This window comes from Macrobrachium nipponense, chromosome 22, assembly GCF_015104395.2.
Source record: "Macrobrachium nipponense isolate FS-2020 chromosome 22, ASM1510439v2, whole genome shotgun sequence".
NCBI classification, from domain to species: domain Eukaryota; kingdom Metazoa; phylum Arthropoda; class Malacostraca; order Decapoda; family Palaemonidae; genus Macrobrachium; species Macrobrachium nipponense.
In genome coordinates this window covers 8,822,744-8,839,054 of record NC_087213.1, presented here as the reverse complement: position 1 = coordinate 8,839,054, position 16,311 = coordinate 8,822,744, and the positions used below count along the sequence as shown (strand labels likewise).

The following is a 16,311-nucleotide window of genomic DNA, read 5'->3' as shown; positions in this document are numbered from 1 at the left end:
AAAAATTGTGTACCATTCAAATGATCTTATATCTTGTGACAATGTTGGCACCATTATAGAAACTCTTATTGTACTATTGTTTTAAAAACCTTAAATTCTTCAAGTTTTTATAAACAAAATTAGTCACTTGAAAGGACAAATGTTTTGTATACAAAACATTAAATGAAGAATGATTCAGTTATATACAAAATGGCTTCACCACACCAAAGTTTTCAGCTCTCACACAGGTACTGCATATGGAAATAAGAAGGGTGGTAACTATAATGTGCAACTTCATTATATTTGGCCTACTGAATAGGTATATTAATGCTTAAATAAAGGTACCTTTGTGTAATATATTACAGAAATGTATAAATAAAATAACAAAGAGCAAGTATTAGTCCTGTAATTGTTATTAAAAATAACAGATCCACAATAATGAACGATAAAATCAATGTATATCATTGTCTTTGGATTCATTTTTTTTTATTCTTGGATACCATGTTACAATGTTATCAGTTAAGTAGATATGCAACAACTAGTCAATGATCCAGTTAAAAGTGGTTTTTATTACCATTTTAAATAATGCTACAGTCATATGCTGTGGTTATTACTGCATTGATTTATCATATTTAATTGCATCATGCTTGATAGTGCCAAACAACACATTCCAGTGTATATTGTAACCTTGCTCAACACAAATAGTAATTTCCTCATTGCCTGCAGTCGGCAAAGACAAAAGTGGATAAACAAGAACACAAAATGATGAATGAAACAATTCCCTCAATTATCAGTACACACCCCAACAGATCATCAAAAAGAAGAAACCTACTGAATGAGAAAACATCATAGTACTTACCAAGAAGCATTTCACCAAAAACAAAAAACACAATTGGTTTTAAATGTAAGCAGACACAACGTATGAAGAAGTCACAATTAATATTCAATCAAGATCACAGCAAGAATATCTGTTGTTGCTAGAATAATACACCAATTATACTTCAAAATTTATATATTTTACATATAAAGACTAGAAAAGGTACACATTACAGTTGTTTCCTGACATCAACATGATACAACAGTATCTGCATAGTGAGTAAAAGTATGTATGTACTACTACAGTATAGAAAAATATTACAGTATTAAATAATAAGTTGTAGTTCTTAACTACCATGAAAAAATTAGTAAAAATTTCCAAAAAATAAAAATGAAGACAGCTACTGGACAAAAAACTAGCGTAATTTTTAGCCAAATGAAATATTACTGAATTATTATTGAACATATCTTATACACTAAAACAGAAGTGAGAGTTTTACTCATGGTAACATGCAAAAGTTTTTCTAAAAATTCAAATACTGTCTATAAAACAAAACAAGATCTGCAAATCCTTTAACTTTTAGCTACAGGGTAAACTGGTCTCTTAACAACTTGTTACATTTCTAGTGCTACATCATAAAGTCGATGGTTTATTCAAGTACCTGATGCTCTTTACTAACCAAATGTTCTCACAATAACCAAATAAAAGGCAAAAAATCATTTTTTGTTTATGAATTAGTATTGTTTTGTCTTCTGAAAAACTGAAACATGAAAGTTCCCCCCAAAAAAAAATTCTTATAAACCTAAAACCAATAAGTAAAAAATAAGTCAATGAAAGATCCAATTGCTTCCTTGAGATGCAGAATAAAGTTCTTGAGATTTACAGCTCCCAATTAAGGGAAATCTGTTGATACAACTCAGACTACATGTCCATTTTCATGGTATGTAATGCCAACAAGGCTCTTAAATTAAAGTCTCTCCACAATGCTAAGAATACTGAATGTGTCTTAGTCCCATTCTCTACACATAAAAATAAAGACCTAATGAGAAGGACAATTTTTATATACATATGTGCTCTAACTCAAAGATCTAAGGGCAAAAATGAAGACAAGACAACTACAGCATATGAGACAAAAAATTCTGCTATGAGAAACAACATCATATGAACTTACATTCCTATGTAAAATAAATCACAACCATCTCAAAACTCCATATTTTCAGTACTTCAGAAAACCCCACAATTTAAAGTAAAAGCATCATGATGTGACATAAGACACCTTGTGATAATGGATCAATTCTGGATCTTCACCTGTATACCACTGCTACAATTAGACCAAGACCCTGCAGACATATATCACCCAATGCTTCCTATTCACAGTCCACAGTCACCTGCTTCATTTCCTATGATATCTGTTACTGTCAACAGCTCTGTCAGAGTACACAATTGCACAACCACCAACAGGGATACATGGCACTGTTAGCAATTGCCCATGCTTTCAGCAATTCTATCCTTCTCCACTTCTGCCATCATAAGCAGTTAAAGCACCATCACCCATGACAATCATCAGCTTATCCTCCATACATGTATATTTATCACAAACTTATAGTCATCTAAATAAAGTAGAATACAAACCATGTAATGCTGAAAGAAAGTTCCTTAAAAATTAGACACAAAACAGAAAAGAAACCACAGATAAATGCGTAATATGGTAGGTTGCTAGGTACTTGAGCAACTTCAAATCTGTATAATCAAGCACTAGATAATGTAAATCGGCCATGAGCTACTGGAAAATTTGGGTCTTTATTTGCACAATTTGTACAAAATTCTCCCCAAATTTTCATTCCATTTGTGCTTTTCATTGTGCATTTCTTACACATTTCCAAAGCTGCATGATTCTTGACCACTATATTTTAAACACAGAAATACAATGTCCCACCGTCATATACATGTAAATGGCCTACGGATGCCCAGAAGGAGGGATCACAACTGCAGGGAGGAAATATGAACGAACCTGAGAATGAAGTCTTACTACTTCTGGGTCATCCTGTCCCAAATTCTTCATCACATGTTCAAACTGGATTGCTCCTGAAGATGAACAATGGAAAAGAATGCTTTTAAGATTTAGAGATTAATGGGAAAAACAAATAAAATGATTTGCAAATGACTTTGTACATATATGATTTTTTTAAACTGTATAAAAAACTGTATATGTAATGGTTATTCACAAAAAACCATGCCATTATACAAACACAATCTTTTTTGTTTAATCAGACTACCAGTCCAAATCTTAAAGTCATTGGAGCTGACCCTGAGGGTTAGTTCATATAAAAAGAATAAAATTAAATGTCCTAATATATAGCTTTATAAGTAGAATACTGTACTTTGTAATCAGAAAGCATGAAAGTTTTTAATATTCTGCCAAAAATTCCTTTTAGGATTTGTGACCAGTACCTCTCATTCACTTTAGATTGAAAATTTCCATAGGCATTCCCCGGGTTACGGCGGGTTCGGCTTACGATGTTCCGAGGTTAAGGCGCTTCTCAATTATATTCATCAGACATTATTTCTAGGGTTACGACACATGTTCCAGGGTTACGACGCCTACAACGCTGATCTGGCAGATGAAATATGACACCAAAAAGGCAAAATAATCAATATTTGAAGGTTTTTTTGATGAAAAATGCAATAAGAATGCAGTTTGCATAGTTTTCAATGCACCCAAAGCATTAAAAGTAAGGTTTTCTTAGGATTTTTCACGATGTTCCAGCTTACGACGATTTTCGGCTTACGACGCGTCTCAAGAACGGAACCCCAGTCGTAACCCAGGGACTGCCTGTATTCGCACTACATGTTTTAATGCTAGTGTTGTACATACTGGATTCTTGAGATGGGAACTAAGCTGTCAGGGTTGGTTAATGAGTAAATGTTTTAAAGGTGTATACCCAAATTTTAGGCAGGATAATAAATCTTCCATATCTCTCTCTTTTTGTAGAGCTGACTCCAACAACCCTTGTGTGATTGTTTCAATTTTTAATAACAGGTACTGTCTGTTTCATCATTCCACAAGCCTTGCCATTTATTTATCATTATCGAACTGAATTATGCCACAATCGTTTGTAGGAGTCTTTTACATTTGCTCTAATCATACCTGTGCTTTATCTATTTCTTCATTTCTTTTATACCTACATGAGCAGACACGGAATAAAAAATTTTTACACAGTGCTATTATGAGAACCAGACAATCTGACTTAAAACTTATTCTCACTTTATATCTTTAAGTATTATCATGCATTTATTTAACAAGTCCACTAAGTAACATCTCTAACCTCTAACTGGGTTTGATCGAAGGATTTGTTTTTGAGTGAGAGATGGCAACCAGAGTAAGGTGGGGTTGTAGGGATGCTACAAAGAATCTTTAATACTATCTGCAGTGTGCCTTACAAAGCACACTTGTGTGTATCCCCCATAGTATTTTTACTTGAAAAGCTAACCTGTTTGGAAAAGGATTACTAAATATTTCAAGTGTTCCTAGACTTTTTTTCTCACTATAGAAACCAATGGAATTTGCAACTCAATATCATAACTTACTCAAAGTCTGAAAGAAGCATGATGCAGCAGTCCCAGGTTATCAGAGGGGTCCCGTTCTCGGCTGGGGTGCCAAAGTGAAAACCACCATTAACCGAAACTTGGCAATTTATGATGCTTTATGGTGCCTCTATCTGGTATGCTATGGCGCCATAACTTTATTATAGGCTCCATAAATTGCCGATTTTATGGTGCTTAAAACTGGATTGGCATTGACTGAGTCCGCCGATAACCGGGGACTGCCAGTACTACTATGGTCTTGAGGTATGGAAAATTACAGGAACTACCACAACACATAGAGTAGCACAGGAAAATTAGTCAATAAATTAGCTAATCCAGGGGTTTCTGATTACCCATATTATCTAAGCCACTGAACAGCATTCAGGTGTACTTTTTTTTGAAACAGCACACAGGAAGTTCAATTTACCAAGAGTGCTTTGAAAAAATGACAAATTTTCTAAGACAATTTGTATTTTTCATAGCTACAAACCTGAGGTCTTAACAATAGGATAATTTCTAGTGCCTAGCTGGATCTGGTTAGAAAGCAGATGAAAAAGCAAGGGAGTCCTTTGTTATTTTATCCTGGGACAAACGTATGCATAGGGAATCGGGTGAAGGATTGGTGCAAAGAAAACCATTCACCTACGATCAGCGCATCAGTCTTTCCCTAACTCAAGATGTCTTAACAAACAGAGGGGTGGCTAAGGAGGGGGCAGTAATAATGTTTTAAGACCTCAGGTTTGTTAGCTATGAAAAATAGCACATTGTATTAGAAAATTTGTCGTTTGTTCATTATGCAAACAAACCTTTCGGTCTTAACAATAAAGGATAGACTCATTACTTGGGAGGGAGGTACAAGGAAATCCTAGACCGGCTGGGGGGCCTTACCCACCCAGTCCAGCCTTCCAGAAAGAAATCGACTTTCTGGGAGAGGGACTGAAGCCCATTGAAGAAGCTAAGATAAATTGGATATCTAACCACTCTGAACCCTGAGGTATTTGTACCAATGATTAATTAATGGTGGGGGGGGGGAGAAACCATTGTACTAGGGAAACGCCAAAGAGAAACTTTGACTATCTAATAGCAAAACCAACACACCAGGATTTGTTTATACTCCTTCTCAAAATCCTCCTTGCCTTATGGAGTGGAAGCATGATACTACCAAAATAAGAGGGTTTGACATTTCTTTGCAATAATAAGAGACCCACACTATCAGTATGACTACCCTTACTCATTGTATCAGACCAAGTCCAGCATAAATGACGTGTCTCATTCTTAACCCGCCCGAAGGAAGAAGGAAAGGTACAAAGAGAAAGAAGGGAGACCAGCCAACTCACTCATTCTCTCATCCCACACAATTCATCTTTAGGAAAGATAGAAAAGTGCCCCTTGTAAAAGGCATGGTAGCACACTATTGCCATTCATGTATCAGCTACGTGAATTGCAGTAATAGTTGTTGAAAAAAATTAATGAGCGCCAAAACTGTAACTGTAACACTGCTCACTTGTTTCTTCGAAGGTTCAGCTTTCAACGGCCAGGATGTCTGCCGAAGATGTACTTTTGCCAGCGGAGACTTCTACCGTGGGGTGTAGTTGCCTCTGTGTGCTGCAAAAAGAAAACTTTTGAGGAAGAAACATAGAACCTTGTGGTGTAAGCAATGGCTTTCTTGGTGACCTCTGAAGAGAAGCTTCAATGAAATATTTTTGGAGCTACAAGTTGAAAATCCAACAGACTTTGAAAATTACACAAGGATGCCAATCCTTGCATTTTATAAATTGTTGGAAAAAAATTGAACTATATATTTGTAAGCAAGACACCAGCTTTCAAGACAGCATATCACCAGGAGCTCGTTCTTGCAGCTGGAGGATCATATGCAAGCCTCCAATATTCAACCAGGATTTCAAAACAGAGCCTTGGTCTAATCATCCCCGAAACCTGTGAAGCCATCTATAATGTCCTTAGGGAGGATTATTTGAAATGATATTTTCATAATAAAATAAATTTTTTAACATACTCACCTGGTAGTTATATATATAGCTGACGTCAGGGACGTAAGCTATATACTATATAACTACCAGGTGAGTTAGATGTTTAAAAAGTAAGGTTCAAACATAGGTACAAAGTACACAAATATTTTTTTATTACAGGAAACACAGCTCATCAAAACACCAGAACTTCCGCGTGTAGAGATCTTCCGTGCCAGCTCCAGACTTCTGTGATGCTTTGATTGCAGACATTTCCCTGTAAATTGTGTCTTCAGGGTGTGCAGCTTTTTAGTAATATCTTCATTCCGCAATGTACAGTTTACAAAACTTGATAACTCTGATTTTATGGTTTCCAAGCTAGCACTCCTGATGTTTCTCATCTTGTAATGCTTGCATTTGATGTTTCAAACAGATGGATGTTCCTTCAGTAATTCAATAAAATGTATTGTGCTAGTCCTTGTCCACTCAAGGGGTTTGGTGGGTGGTGGTGAGCGGACGTACTCCCCCTCTGAATGATGGTGCATCACTGATCTGAGTAATGAAATGGCTCTGACCCATCAACATGTTGGTGATGCGGCTTCATGTTGAAAAAGTCGTTTTTCAGCGCATCCATCTAACACTGCGAGCATCATGATGCATAGTGTGTATGGGGCTTTAGGGGCAGCCACCACAGGACCCAGGGAAAACGTGTCTGCAGATCTGTGGGCAACATCCTTAAGATGGAAAGAGGTGAATGTGGACTGGCGTAACCAAGCACCAGCGCTCAGCCCTCTATGTACAGCCAAATACTTTTTGAAAGCCAGAGAGGGACCAATGCCCCTAACATCATGCGCTCTAGCCTGCACAGACGTGGTGGTGGAATCATCAAGAGTCAAGTATGCCTATCTGATGGCTTCCCGTATCCAAAAAGAGATAGTATTCCTAGACACCTCTTTCTTGTACGGCCTGTGCTAACAATAAGTCTGCGGCAGCCTGGTCCATGGTGCCAAGTCCTTTTAAGATAGCAACACAGGGCCCGGACAGGGCACAACAAACGCTCTTGAGCATCACCACCCACAAGTCATTCAGTGATGGAATGGAAAACGAAGTGAACATGTCATCGTGCACAGGGGGATTTTGGGTCTTGGCCACAAATTCCGGGATAAATTCAAAGAACAACAACCCCCAACCCCTGGCGTGCTTCACCTCATAGCTCAGATCGTGGAGCTCTCCTACCCTCTTGGAAGATGCCAAGGCCAGCATGCGTTGCCAGATATCACAAGATTCCTTGCTTTCATCTGTTTTTTAACCGGATCCAGCTAGGTGCTAGAAATTATCCTATTGTTAAGACCGAAGGTTTGTTCTCGTATGAACAATTTTATTTTATGTTATTCATTCTAATTCAGTTTTAAGCTTTTGAATTTTCTCATCCTTTGTATCTCCAAATTCCAATGATACTAGCCTCAATGAGAAGTGTCTGCCAGTTCATTACTATACTCTTTATAAAGGAGTTGACTCAGATGTGTGCTGATTTCACCAAACTCACTTTTCATCATTGAAATACTGCAAAAACAAAAATTAATATGAACTTACCAACACCATCCTGAGAAAATCCATAATTTCCAATGACTTGTATGGTGACTTGAGTTACTAACGGAAATACTCTTGTCATAAGGGCAACCATGTCGTTACCAGCAGCCTCTCTTGCAGCTTCCAGAGATTCAACAACATCTCCACTTGTGAGAGCAGCCAAAATCTCCCGCAACGCAGCTGTAAAACCAGTCATTATTTAAGATGCCAAGTGAAGAAAAATAATATTAATAAATTATATTGCGCAGAATATAATCACCAAAAACAAAGTGTGTACAAAATTAAACATGAGCTACAATTAAATGAAAGCTACTTTACTATTAGATGCATTACGTACAAAGGCACCCAAAATGTGAGGGAGCAGTCATAACAAACCACTAAAAAATTGTGAGAAGCTTCAAAAATGAAAATAGTAACAATGAAAACTTTTCCAAGCTTTGGAAATCTGTTGCACAAAATTGAATTACTACTGTGTTTGGCATTTAAAGATTTAACTAAACTACAGTACGTTTAAGTCTTCTGAGCTATTCCATTTTCAGGTCTACCATTTTGCTAGTTTTAACTTTAAAATGTACTATATTTGTAGAAAAATAATGTCTAATGGGAAAATCAAAGGCTTGGATGTAGGAAAAATAATTACAATATAAACTCACATGCAGCTGCTGCAAGAGTTGGCATTTGCCGACTTTGTGAGTAAACAATGGGATACATCAGTCAAACTTTAAATGAACAATTTATCTGACCATGAACCTAATGAAAGTACATAATGTATTTCTTTATTATTCAAATATTCTATACTTGTTTGTGTTGAGTACATATATATTTCACAATATATTATTTTAATAGCCTCATTTCCAGCATCTGCTATATAAAACTTCGAGCAAAAATGGGGGACAATTGATATGTTGTCCCCCCTGGGGGGGGGCTATGTCCCCTCTGCGGATGATACCCATGGATATGTTGTAATGCCGTGCCAGTAACAGAGCGACCGCCTGCACAGAGTGCAGTGTTGGGCAATGTCCAACAAAATATTGGTGGGAAAATGTAACCTATAGTTTTTTGGGAACTAAGATAATGGTGCTTACATAATATACAATCACATACCATCTTACAATCAGCAAGAGGTCATAATTTGCCCTTGTGAACAATAACATCAGACACCTGAAAGATAGTTATATATATATAACTGCACGAAGGGTCTCTTCAGAAAATAATTCAGCCAAGGAACAACTTAACAATCCACTTCTAAAGTATACAGTAATGGATAAGCCTAAAAAGAGTTCAGAAGACCTAGGTGGGGTTCAAAACGGCTGATCAGGTAGGACACCAATTCAAAGGTTATAAATGAAAGGGTGCAAAAGCCTAACCTAGCTTAACCCTTTTAACACAACTAGTAGGCTAGTATACAAATGCATTTTCTGGAAGGGTGTCAGAGCTCAGTGGACATAGCTACCATTCATGGCCCAGTTTTTTACCCTAGTGGCTCAAATGGTTAAGCTAGGCTGGTAAATTTGATTTGGGTATAAAAACCAAATAAATTATTTGATACTGAATGAATGAACGAAGCATATAGTTCAAGTCATACAACAAATGCCAGGGCCTAAGTAAGAGGTTATTAAAAACTGAAAGGGGAATTGAGAGTAGCCTACAAGGTTTTACCCCTTCTCCACCGGCCTGTTGCACTGCTGCAAATGCTTGCATACTGCATGAGACCCCCTGTCGAGCGTGAGTATCAATCATTTTTTGCTCCCACTAAATTTTATGTCATTCATATTTTTCCTTTATATTCTTATGTGAAAACATTGTGTATATATCAATGAATATTTTTTACCACATTGGAAAAAAAAATACAGTAAGGATATCAGAAAAAATAGGAATATTTAGTGGAAAATGTAATTGCAGAGGTAGAAATAGTTATAAAGTAGTAGAAATAATAGTAAAGTAGTAGAAATAAAGTAGCAGAAAAAGCAGTACAGTATTAGTAAAATACTAGTAGTAGTAATAGCAGTACTAGTTTTCTTACTGAAACAGTTAGTCCTAGGTTTAATACAAAAACAGCGTATACATCAATGAATGTTTACGGTATTGGCAATAATAATAATAATAATAATAATAATAATAATAATAATAATAATAATAATAATAATAGTAATAATAGGAAATAACATCTCTCCCATATGTAGGAAGTGCAATACGAAAAATGAAACCATAAACCACATACCAAGCGAATGTTCGGCACTTGCACAGAACCAGTACAAAAAGAGGCATGATTCAGTAGCAAAAGCCCTCCACTGGAGCCTGTGCAAGAAACACCAGCTACCTTGCAGTAATAAGTGGTACGAACACCAACCAGAAGGAGTGATAGAAAACGATCAGGTAAAGATCCTCTGGGACTATGGTATCAGAACAGATAGGGTGATACGTGCAAATAGACCAGACATGATGTTGATTGACAAAATCAAGAAGAAAGTACCACTCATTGATGTCACAATACCATGGGACACCAGAGTTGAAGCGAAAGAAAGGGAAAAAATGGATAAGTATCAAGACCTGAAAATAGAAATAAGAAGGATATGAAATATGCCAGTGGAAAATGTACCCATAATCATAGGAACACTAGGCACGATCCCAAGATCCCTGAAAAGGAATCTGGAAAAACTAGAGGCCTAAGTAGCTCCAGGACTCATGCAGAAGAAAAGTGATGGACTCTTAACGAGGCAGGATGCAACCCGGAACCCCACTATAAATACCACCCAGTCGAATTAGAGGACTGTGATAGAGCAAAAAAATAATAATAATAATAATAAAAGCAACAGCATCTTGTGACCAATACATGTACATACAGGGCAGTTTATTCACCCCATTATCATCAGCAAGCTATAAAAAACATACATCTCATCACGAGTAATAGGTCTCCATAGAAGTTCTTTCACCTTACACTTTCCCATTGAATGAAAGTACTCCTATGCCCGAGCATTCAATTTGTCAATTACATCACCACAACAAAGAAAGAAAAAAATGCATCACGTAAGCAGATGAAATCTGGTGTGTAAGCAGGAATTCCATTGTCAACCCCCGTGAATCAGGGGGGATGGGTCTGGGCCCACGTCACAAGATGGAACAGTTATGAACTGCTAACCTCATCGACAATAGGTTCAATGTCTTCCAAACACTCGTTGTCACTGTCATCCTCTAAGAAACTATCACTATAATCATCTGATAGATTTGGCAGGTACTCAGACCCTTACTCTGAAAGACTATCATCTGACATGATACTGAGAAAAAAAAAACATATAAAATAACTACAATCAAAAGGGAAAAAGGTTTAGAATTCAAATCTACATGGTTTGCGGACAAAATCGTGATCATCCTTCTCAGATAATAGCATGAGGCGTACTGGCATGTGTTGGCCAGTACCCCTCCTAATATCCCATATGAAAATGATGTCACGACGTCCATCGGACACTCATTGGCTAGAATGAATTGTGGGTGGAGCTTCAACACCTCTCTCGTACACAATACTGTGTCTGGAAACCATCCAAGCTGAAGAAAACAGCTTTGCTTTTCGAGGAGGGATGAAAGACGTATAAGCGTATGTCGCGGTCTTTTATTACTGGACCGTAAAAGACGTACATGTGTACGTCCCAGTACTGAAGGGGTTAAAGGTGTAACGAGAGGAAACCCTCGCTGGTGCACTATAAATCAATTGTCAGGAGAGGGTGAAAGTATGATGGAAGAAGAGAAGACGAATGCTGGTACAGGGGTAGTTTACAGTTTAGTTGGCCAGGCCGTGCAACACCTTTTGCCCGGCCCATAATCCCTCCACCAAGGTAAGTAGTCCCTTCGACCTGGAAGACCTACAAGACCCTCGAGATGCGACCATTCAAAACAGTCAACATGGCGTCACCGTCTACTCCTCATCCCGTCCGTCGCACGTTGCTTTTGCCGCTGCTAACCCAGTTACGTTTTCGGTCTTGATCAAGCTCTGTGACGATATTGACGTGTTACATTCGTTGCTTTTTAAAAGTGGCCTTTTAGGTGATTTTAGTAGTCAATATGAAGGCTGCAAAGAGGGAACAATGAGCCTCGTGAAAGAGGAAGACAGTTTTGTGCTCTAAGTCAGGTTAGTGTGGTTCGTTTGGCTAGGCAACAACCTTTGTTACTACACTGGGGGGTCTAGGGGGCGAAGCCCCCCAGCCAGGTTAGGGCACGTGCCCTAAGTCAGGTCAGGTTGGTTTGTTTGGTTAGGTCACAATCATTGTTACTATACTTGGGGGTCAAGGGGGGCAAAGCCCCCGGCCAGGTTAGGTTGGTTCATTTGGTTTAGGATTTTCTATAGTAGATCTACATTAATATTCCACGGAAGCCTAGATATGGCAGTTGAGGTTTTTCTATGCAGTTTTACCTCCTGAACAAGAATTTTAAGTAATATTTATTCGGACAACTGTAATTAACCGCCAGGGGCCAGTACTAAACACGGCAAAATACATTGGACGCCCCAATCCTTAGTGGATGTCGTATCCACGGTTACATTCCTTGCAGTCTGTGCAGAAATATTCTTTAGAATTACCTTTTCTAAAACCCATTACAGCACGTTTTCAAAAATTGCGCCAAAACATATGCACTCCATCTTGTTTGTATTCGTCCGCCAATTATCTAGCAGACGATACTTTTGGCCAACTAAACTATAGGCGCTCCTGGTAAGGTGGATTCTTGTGCCTACAAGACACTTGTTTGGCGGCCTCTGATTGGCTGGTACTGGGAGGTAGGCTACTCGCTCAGTCTCATTATTTTCCTCTGTGGCTTAGAAAAAAAAGCAATATGTTTATATTTCTTCAATCATCTCTCGCTTTGCTCAAGATAGGAAAGTTTTGGTCATACCAAAGGATTCGGTAATAATTCTACAACTAAATATTCTTTTCCTGAAACCAATAAGATAAAACACAAAGGAATTACAATGAGTAAAAGTGAAGAGGAAATATTTCATTCTTTATACCTATTTTATTTATCATTGGATTTTTAAAATAATTCATGTCATCAAGATAAAATAAAACTTGTGTTTTCATACAATACAATCTCCCTGAATACGCTGGTGCCTTCAGATTTTACATGCGTGTAATAAGTGAAGGGAAAATGAAGAATATGTCTTATTATGTTGCATGTACTTGACTCAGCCTGAAAGGAAGTCAATCTTCCTTAATTCTGTGTTGTTTATTACTTCACTGAGATTATTATTTCATATCACTCAAATAAGTCTCTGATGTCTCTTTCATTTGAAAATATATTCATATAATAAAATTAAAAACAATATTCTGAAACAACCTGATTAAAGCTTAGACTGGGTTGAAGAGTACGAACTCTGTTCACAGAGTTCAACTTCTTTGCTGGACTGAATTCTCCACTTCCCGCCTAGATCTCAGCTGTTACCAGATGCATCCATCTGATTATTATTATTTTCTTTATCAGATATGTCCAGACATACTGTATGATATTGGACTGAAAATGTTCGGCAGTCATAATGGGAATTCTGTGTATTTAATTACAGAAAATGTAATGATATAACATGGTAAATATTGTCGAAACTGCAACCTCTTATATTGCTAATTGGCAACTCAAATTTCTTGCTGAGACGACCAACGCAACGACATCTTGCAGATCTCATTCTCTCAGCATACTGTCAAACTTGAATAATTTACGGATGCAAAATAATAGGACATATTCTTCATTTTCTCTTCACATACTACACCCATCCAAAATCTCAAAGCACCAGTGTATTCAGGGTGATTTTATTGTATGAAAATACAAGTTTTATTTCATCATGATCGCGTTAATGATGCAAAATCTGATGATAAGTAACAACAAGCATAAAGAATCAAATACTACTTCTCTCTTCACTTTTACTCATTGTAATTCCTTTGTGTTTTATCTTATTGATTTCAGGAAAAGATGACTTAGTTGCACAATTAATACCAAATCCGATGGTGTGACCAAAAATTTCCTATCTTGAGCAAAGCGTGAGATTATTGAAGAAATAGGCTATACACATACTGCTAGTTTTCTAAGCCACAGGTGAAAATAATGAGACACTGAGCGAGCGGCCTACCTCCCGGTACCAGCCAATCAGAGGCTGCCAAACAAACGTCTCGTAGGCACAAGGGCAGATCTAGGGTACTTATCCGCGGCGGCCTAGACTATGGCAGTTGCGGTTATTCTATGCAGTTTTACCAACTGAACAAGAATTTTAAGTAATATTAATTCGGACGACTGTAATTAACCCCCCAGGGGCCAGTACTAAACACGGTGAAATACATTGGGCGCCCCAATCTCTAGTGGATGTCGTATCCGCAGTTACGTTCCTTGCAGTCTGTGCCAACTGCTTCTGTAGAAATACTGGCACAAGAATCTACCTTAAATTAATCGACTCTAGGTACCTACTAAAAGGAGGAAAGGGGTTACAGCTACTAGGGGCGTAATACCTAGGCTACTACCTAGTAGGTAGCCTATGGATAGCCGCAAAGAACCTACTAGGTAGCTAGGTACCTAGGTACCTAGCCTACTACCTAAGGTTTAGTAATGCCTACTGCTCATCATGTGAGGTGCACTGACGGTACTACCTATCCCCTTACGAGAAGTATGGGTTATTAACTTGGATTTAATAATCTCCTAAGCATCCAATTTTAAGTTTTGCGCAGATGAAATTGGAAAAAATGTTGCCCACCATACCGTAAAGACCGTAAAGATGGTTAGGCTCATTCTTTCCTAGCCTGAAGTAAGGAGGGCTAAATTTGCAGACTAGCCTTTGATTAACTTCCTCCTTCGCACATTACATCTACCTTTAGCTTTGTCAGGTGTAAAACTCTCGGTGAAACTCGTTTCCGTAGCTGCCATTTTTAGAATATAACGGGGGCAAGTTCTATAGTACAGACTACACAGTAGTAGTAGTAGTAGTAATAATAGATATTAGCTTTTGAAGCGGCTCCCTAACTCTCTATATTTCTCATTTGCTTGTGCTTGTTCAAGTATATTGTCTCTGTAACACCATATTATCTTCAATAAATTCCTTCTTATTTTTCAATTTCTTCTTTCGATAGATCTGCGAATATTAAGATGGGTTAGCTACTAGTTCCTCTTTATTTTCTTAATGTACGTGGCTGCTGCGCTAACCTACGCCTATTCCAAATTTTAACATAAGCTAGGCAATAAAGTAAGATATTTTTTAAGTTTACTGTTATTCCTGACCAGTTCTCGGAGTTCTCGAGTAAACTAAAATATCACTGTCAGTCGTTTCTTATTTGACGATGCCTCTTGCTCCAAGACTCTAATTCATATGAAAAACGAAATTTTTTAAATCTAGCAGTTAATACTTTACCAAAAAAATTTCCATTATTCTTATTGTGAAATCTCGAGTGCTTCCTCTCTCTCTCTCTCTCTCTCTCTCTCTCTCTCTCTCTCTCTCTCTCTCTCTCTCTCTCTCTCTCTCTCCATGTTTGTATATGCTTTACATGCATGTATTTTTCAAAACAAGCCGTATTTCTACATTACTCACCCTCAATTAATTACATACCACATACTATACAAACAATGTATCAAACACCCTTTAGACTTTCTATTTCATCACATTTAAAATCCAAACTTTACTTCCAAAAGGGAAAATTAGATCAACAACTGCCTGCTCTCTCTCTCTCTCTCTCGTCCTCGTCTCTCGTTTCTCATTCTCTCTCATCTCTCCTCTCCTCTCTCTCATCGTCTCTCTCTCTCTCTCTCTCGTCATAATCCCATTATTCGATTAAAAGTCATACTTAGTATTCGAAATCTTACCACAGAAATGGAAAAATTCGAAATCTGATATTTCAAGATTAAAATTAGCCGTGATCAATGAAAAGAAAAAAAAAACAGTAATAGCCTTGCATACAGGTTTAAAAGAAAACTATAAACTCTAAAGTGATAAACAAACAAACCAAAGAGAGAAGGATTTGATTGATGGACACAAATGAGTGCCAATGAAGGAGTTCAAGAAGTAAATGACCTCAGTCCATAATGAACTACTACCTCAGAGATTGTACGAAATATTTACCCAAAACTACCGCCATAGGAAGTGCGGAGTGACGTGTCTTAGAATCCTGTAGCCACTTCCCCCATTGACAGGAGTCCAGAGTATCTTGAGAAGAAGAAAAAGAACCCTGTATGGTGGATTTCCCCCGGCCATTATTCTTGTTGGACTCCAGTCATTATTGCACTTTTTTTTCTTAACTCTTGGGGCATGGAGTTTGCTGGTCCACATTCAATGTTCATGTTGTAAAAGGCTACACATGCCTCACACTAATATTACACACACACACACACCCGCGCGCGCGCGCACACACCACACACACACAT

The 16,311-nt window shown here is 37.7% G+C and overlaps 1 protein-coding gene across 1 annotated transcript; it reads right to left on the bottom strand.

Annotated features, from left to right (window-relative positions):
- Nucleotides 1–368: 368 nt before the first annotated feature.
- Nucleotides 369–14,924, bottom strand: LOC135198477 (protein C10-like). The gene is made up of 3 exons (XM_064226053.1): nt 14,769–14,924; nt 7,939–8,115; nt 369–2,881 (listed from the first exon to the last, which is right to left on the bottom strand). Exons 1-3 carry the CDS (start codon nt 14,821–14,823, stop codon nt 2,754–2,756), a joined length of 360 nt encoding a protein of 119 aa, XP_064082123.1. The 5' UTR covers nt 14,824–14,924; the 3' UTR covers nt 369–2,753.
- Nucleotides 14,925–16,311: the final 1,387 nt, after the last annotated feature.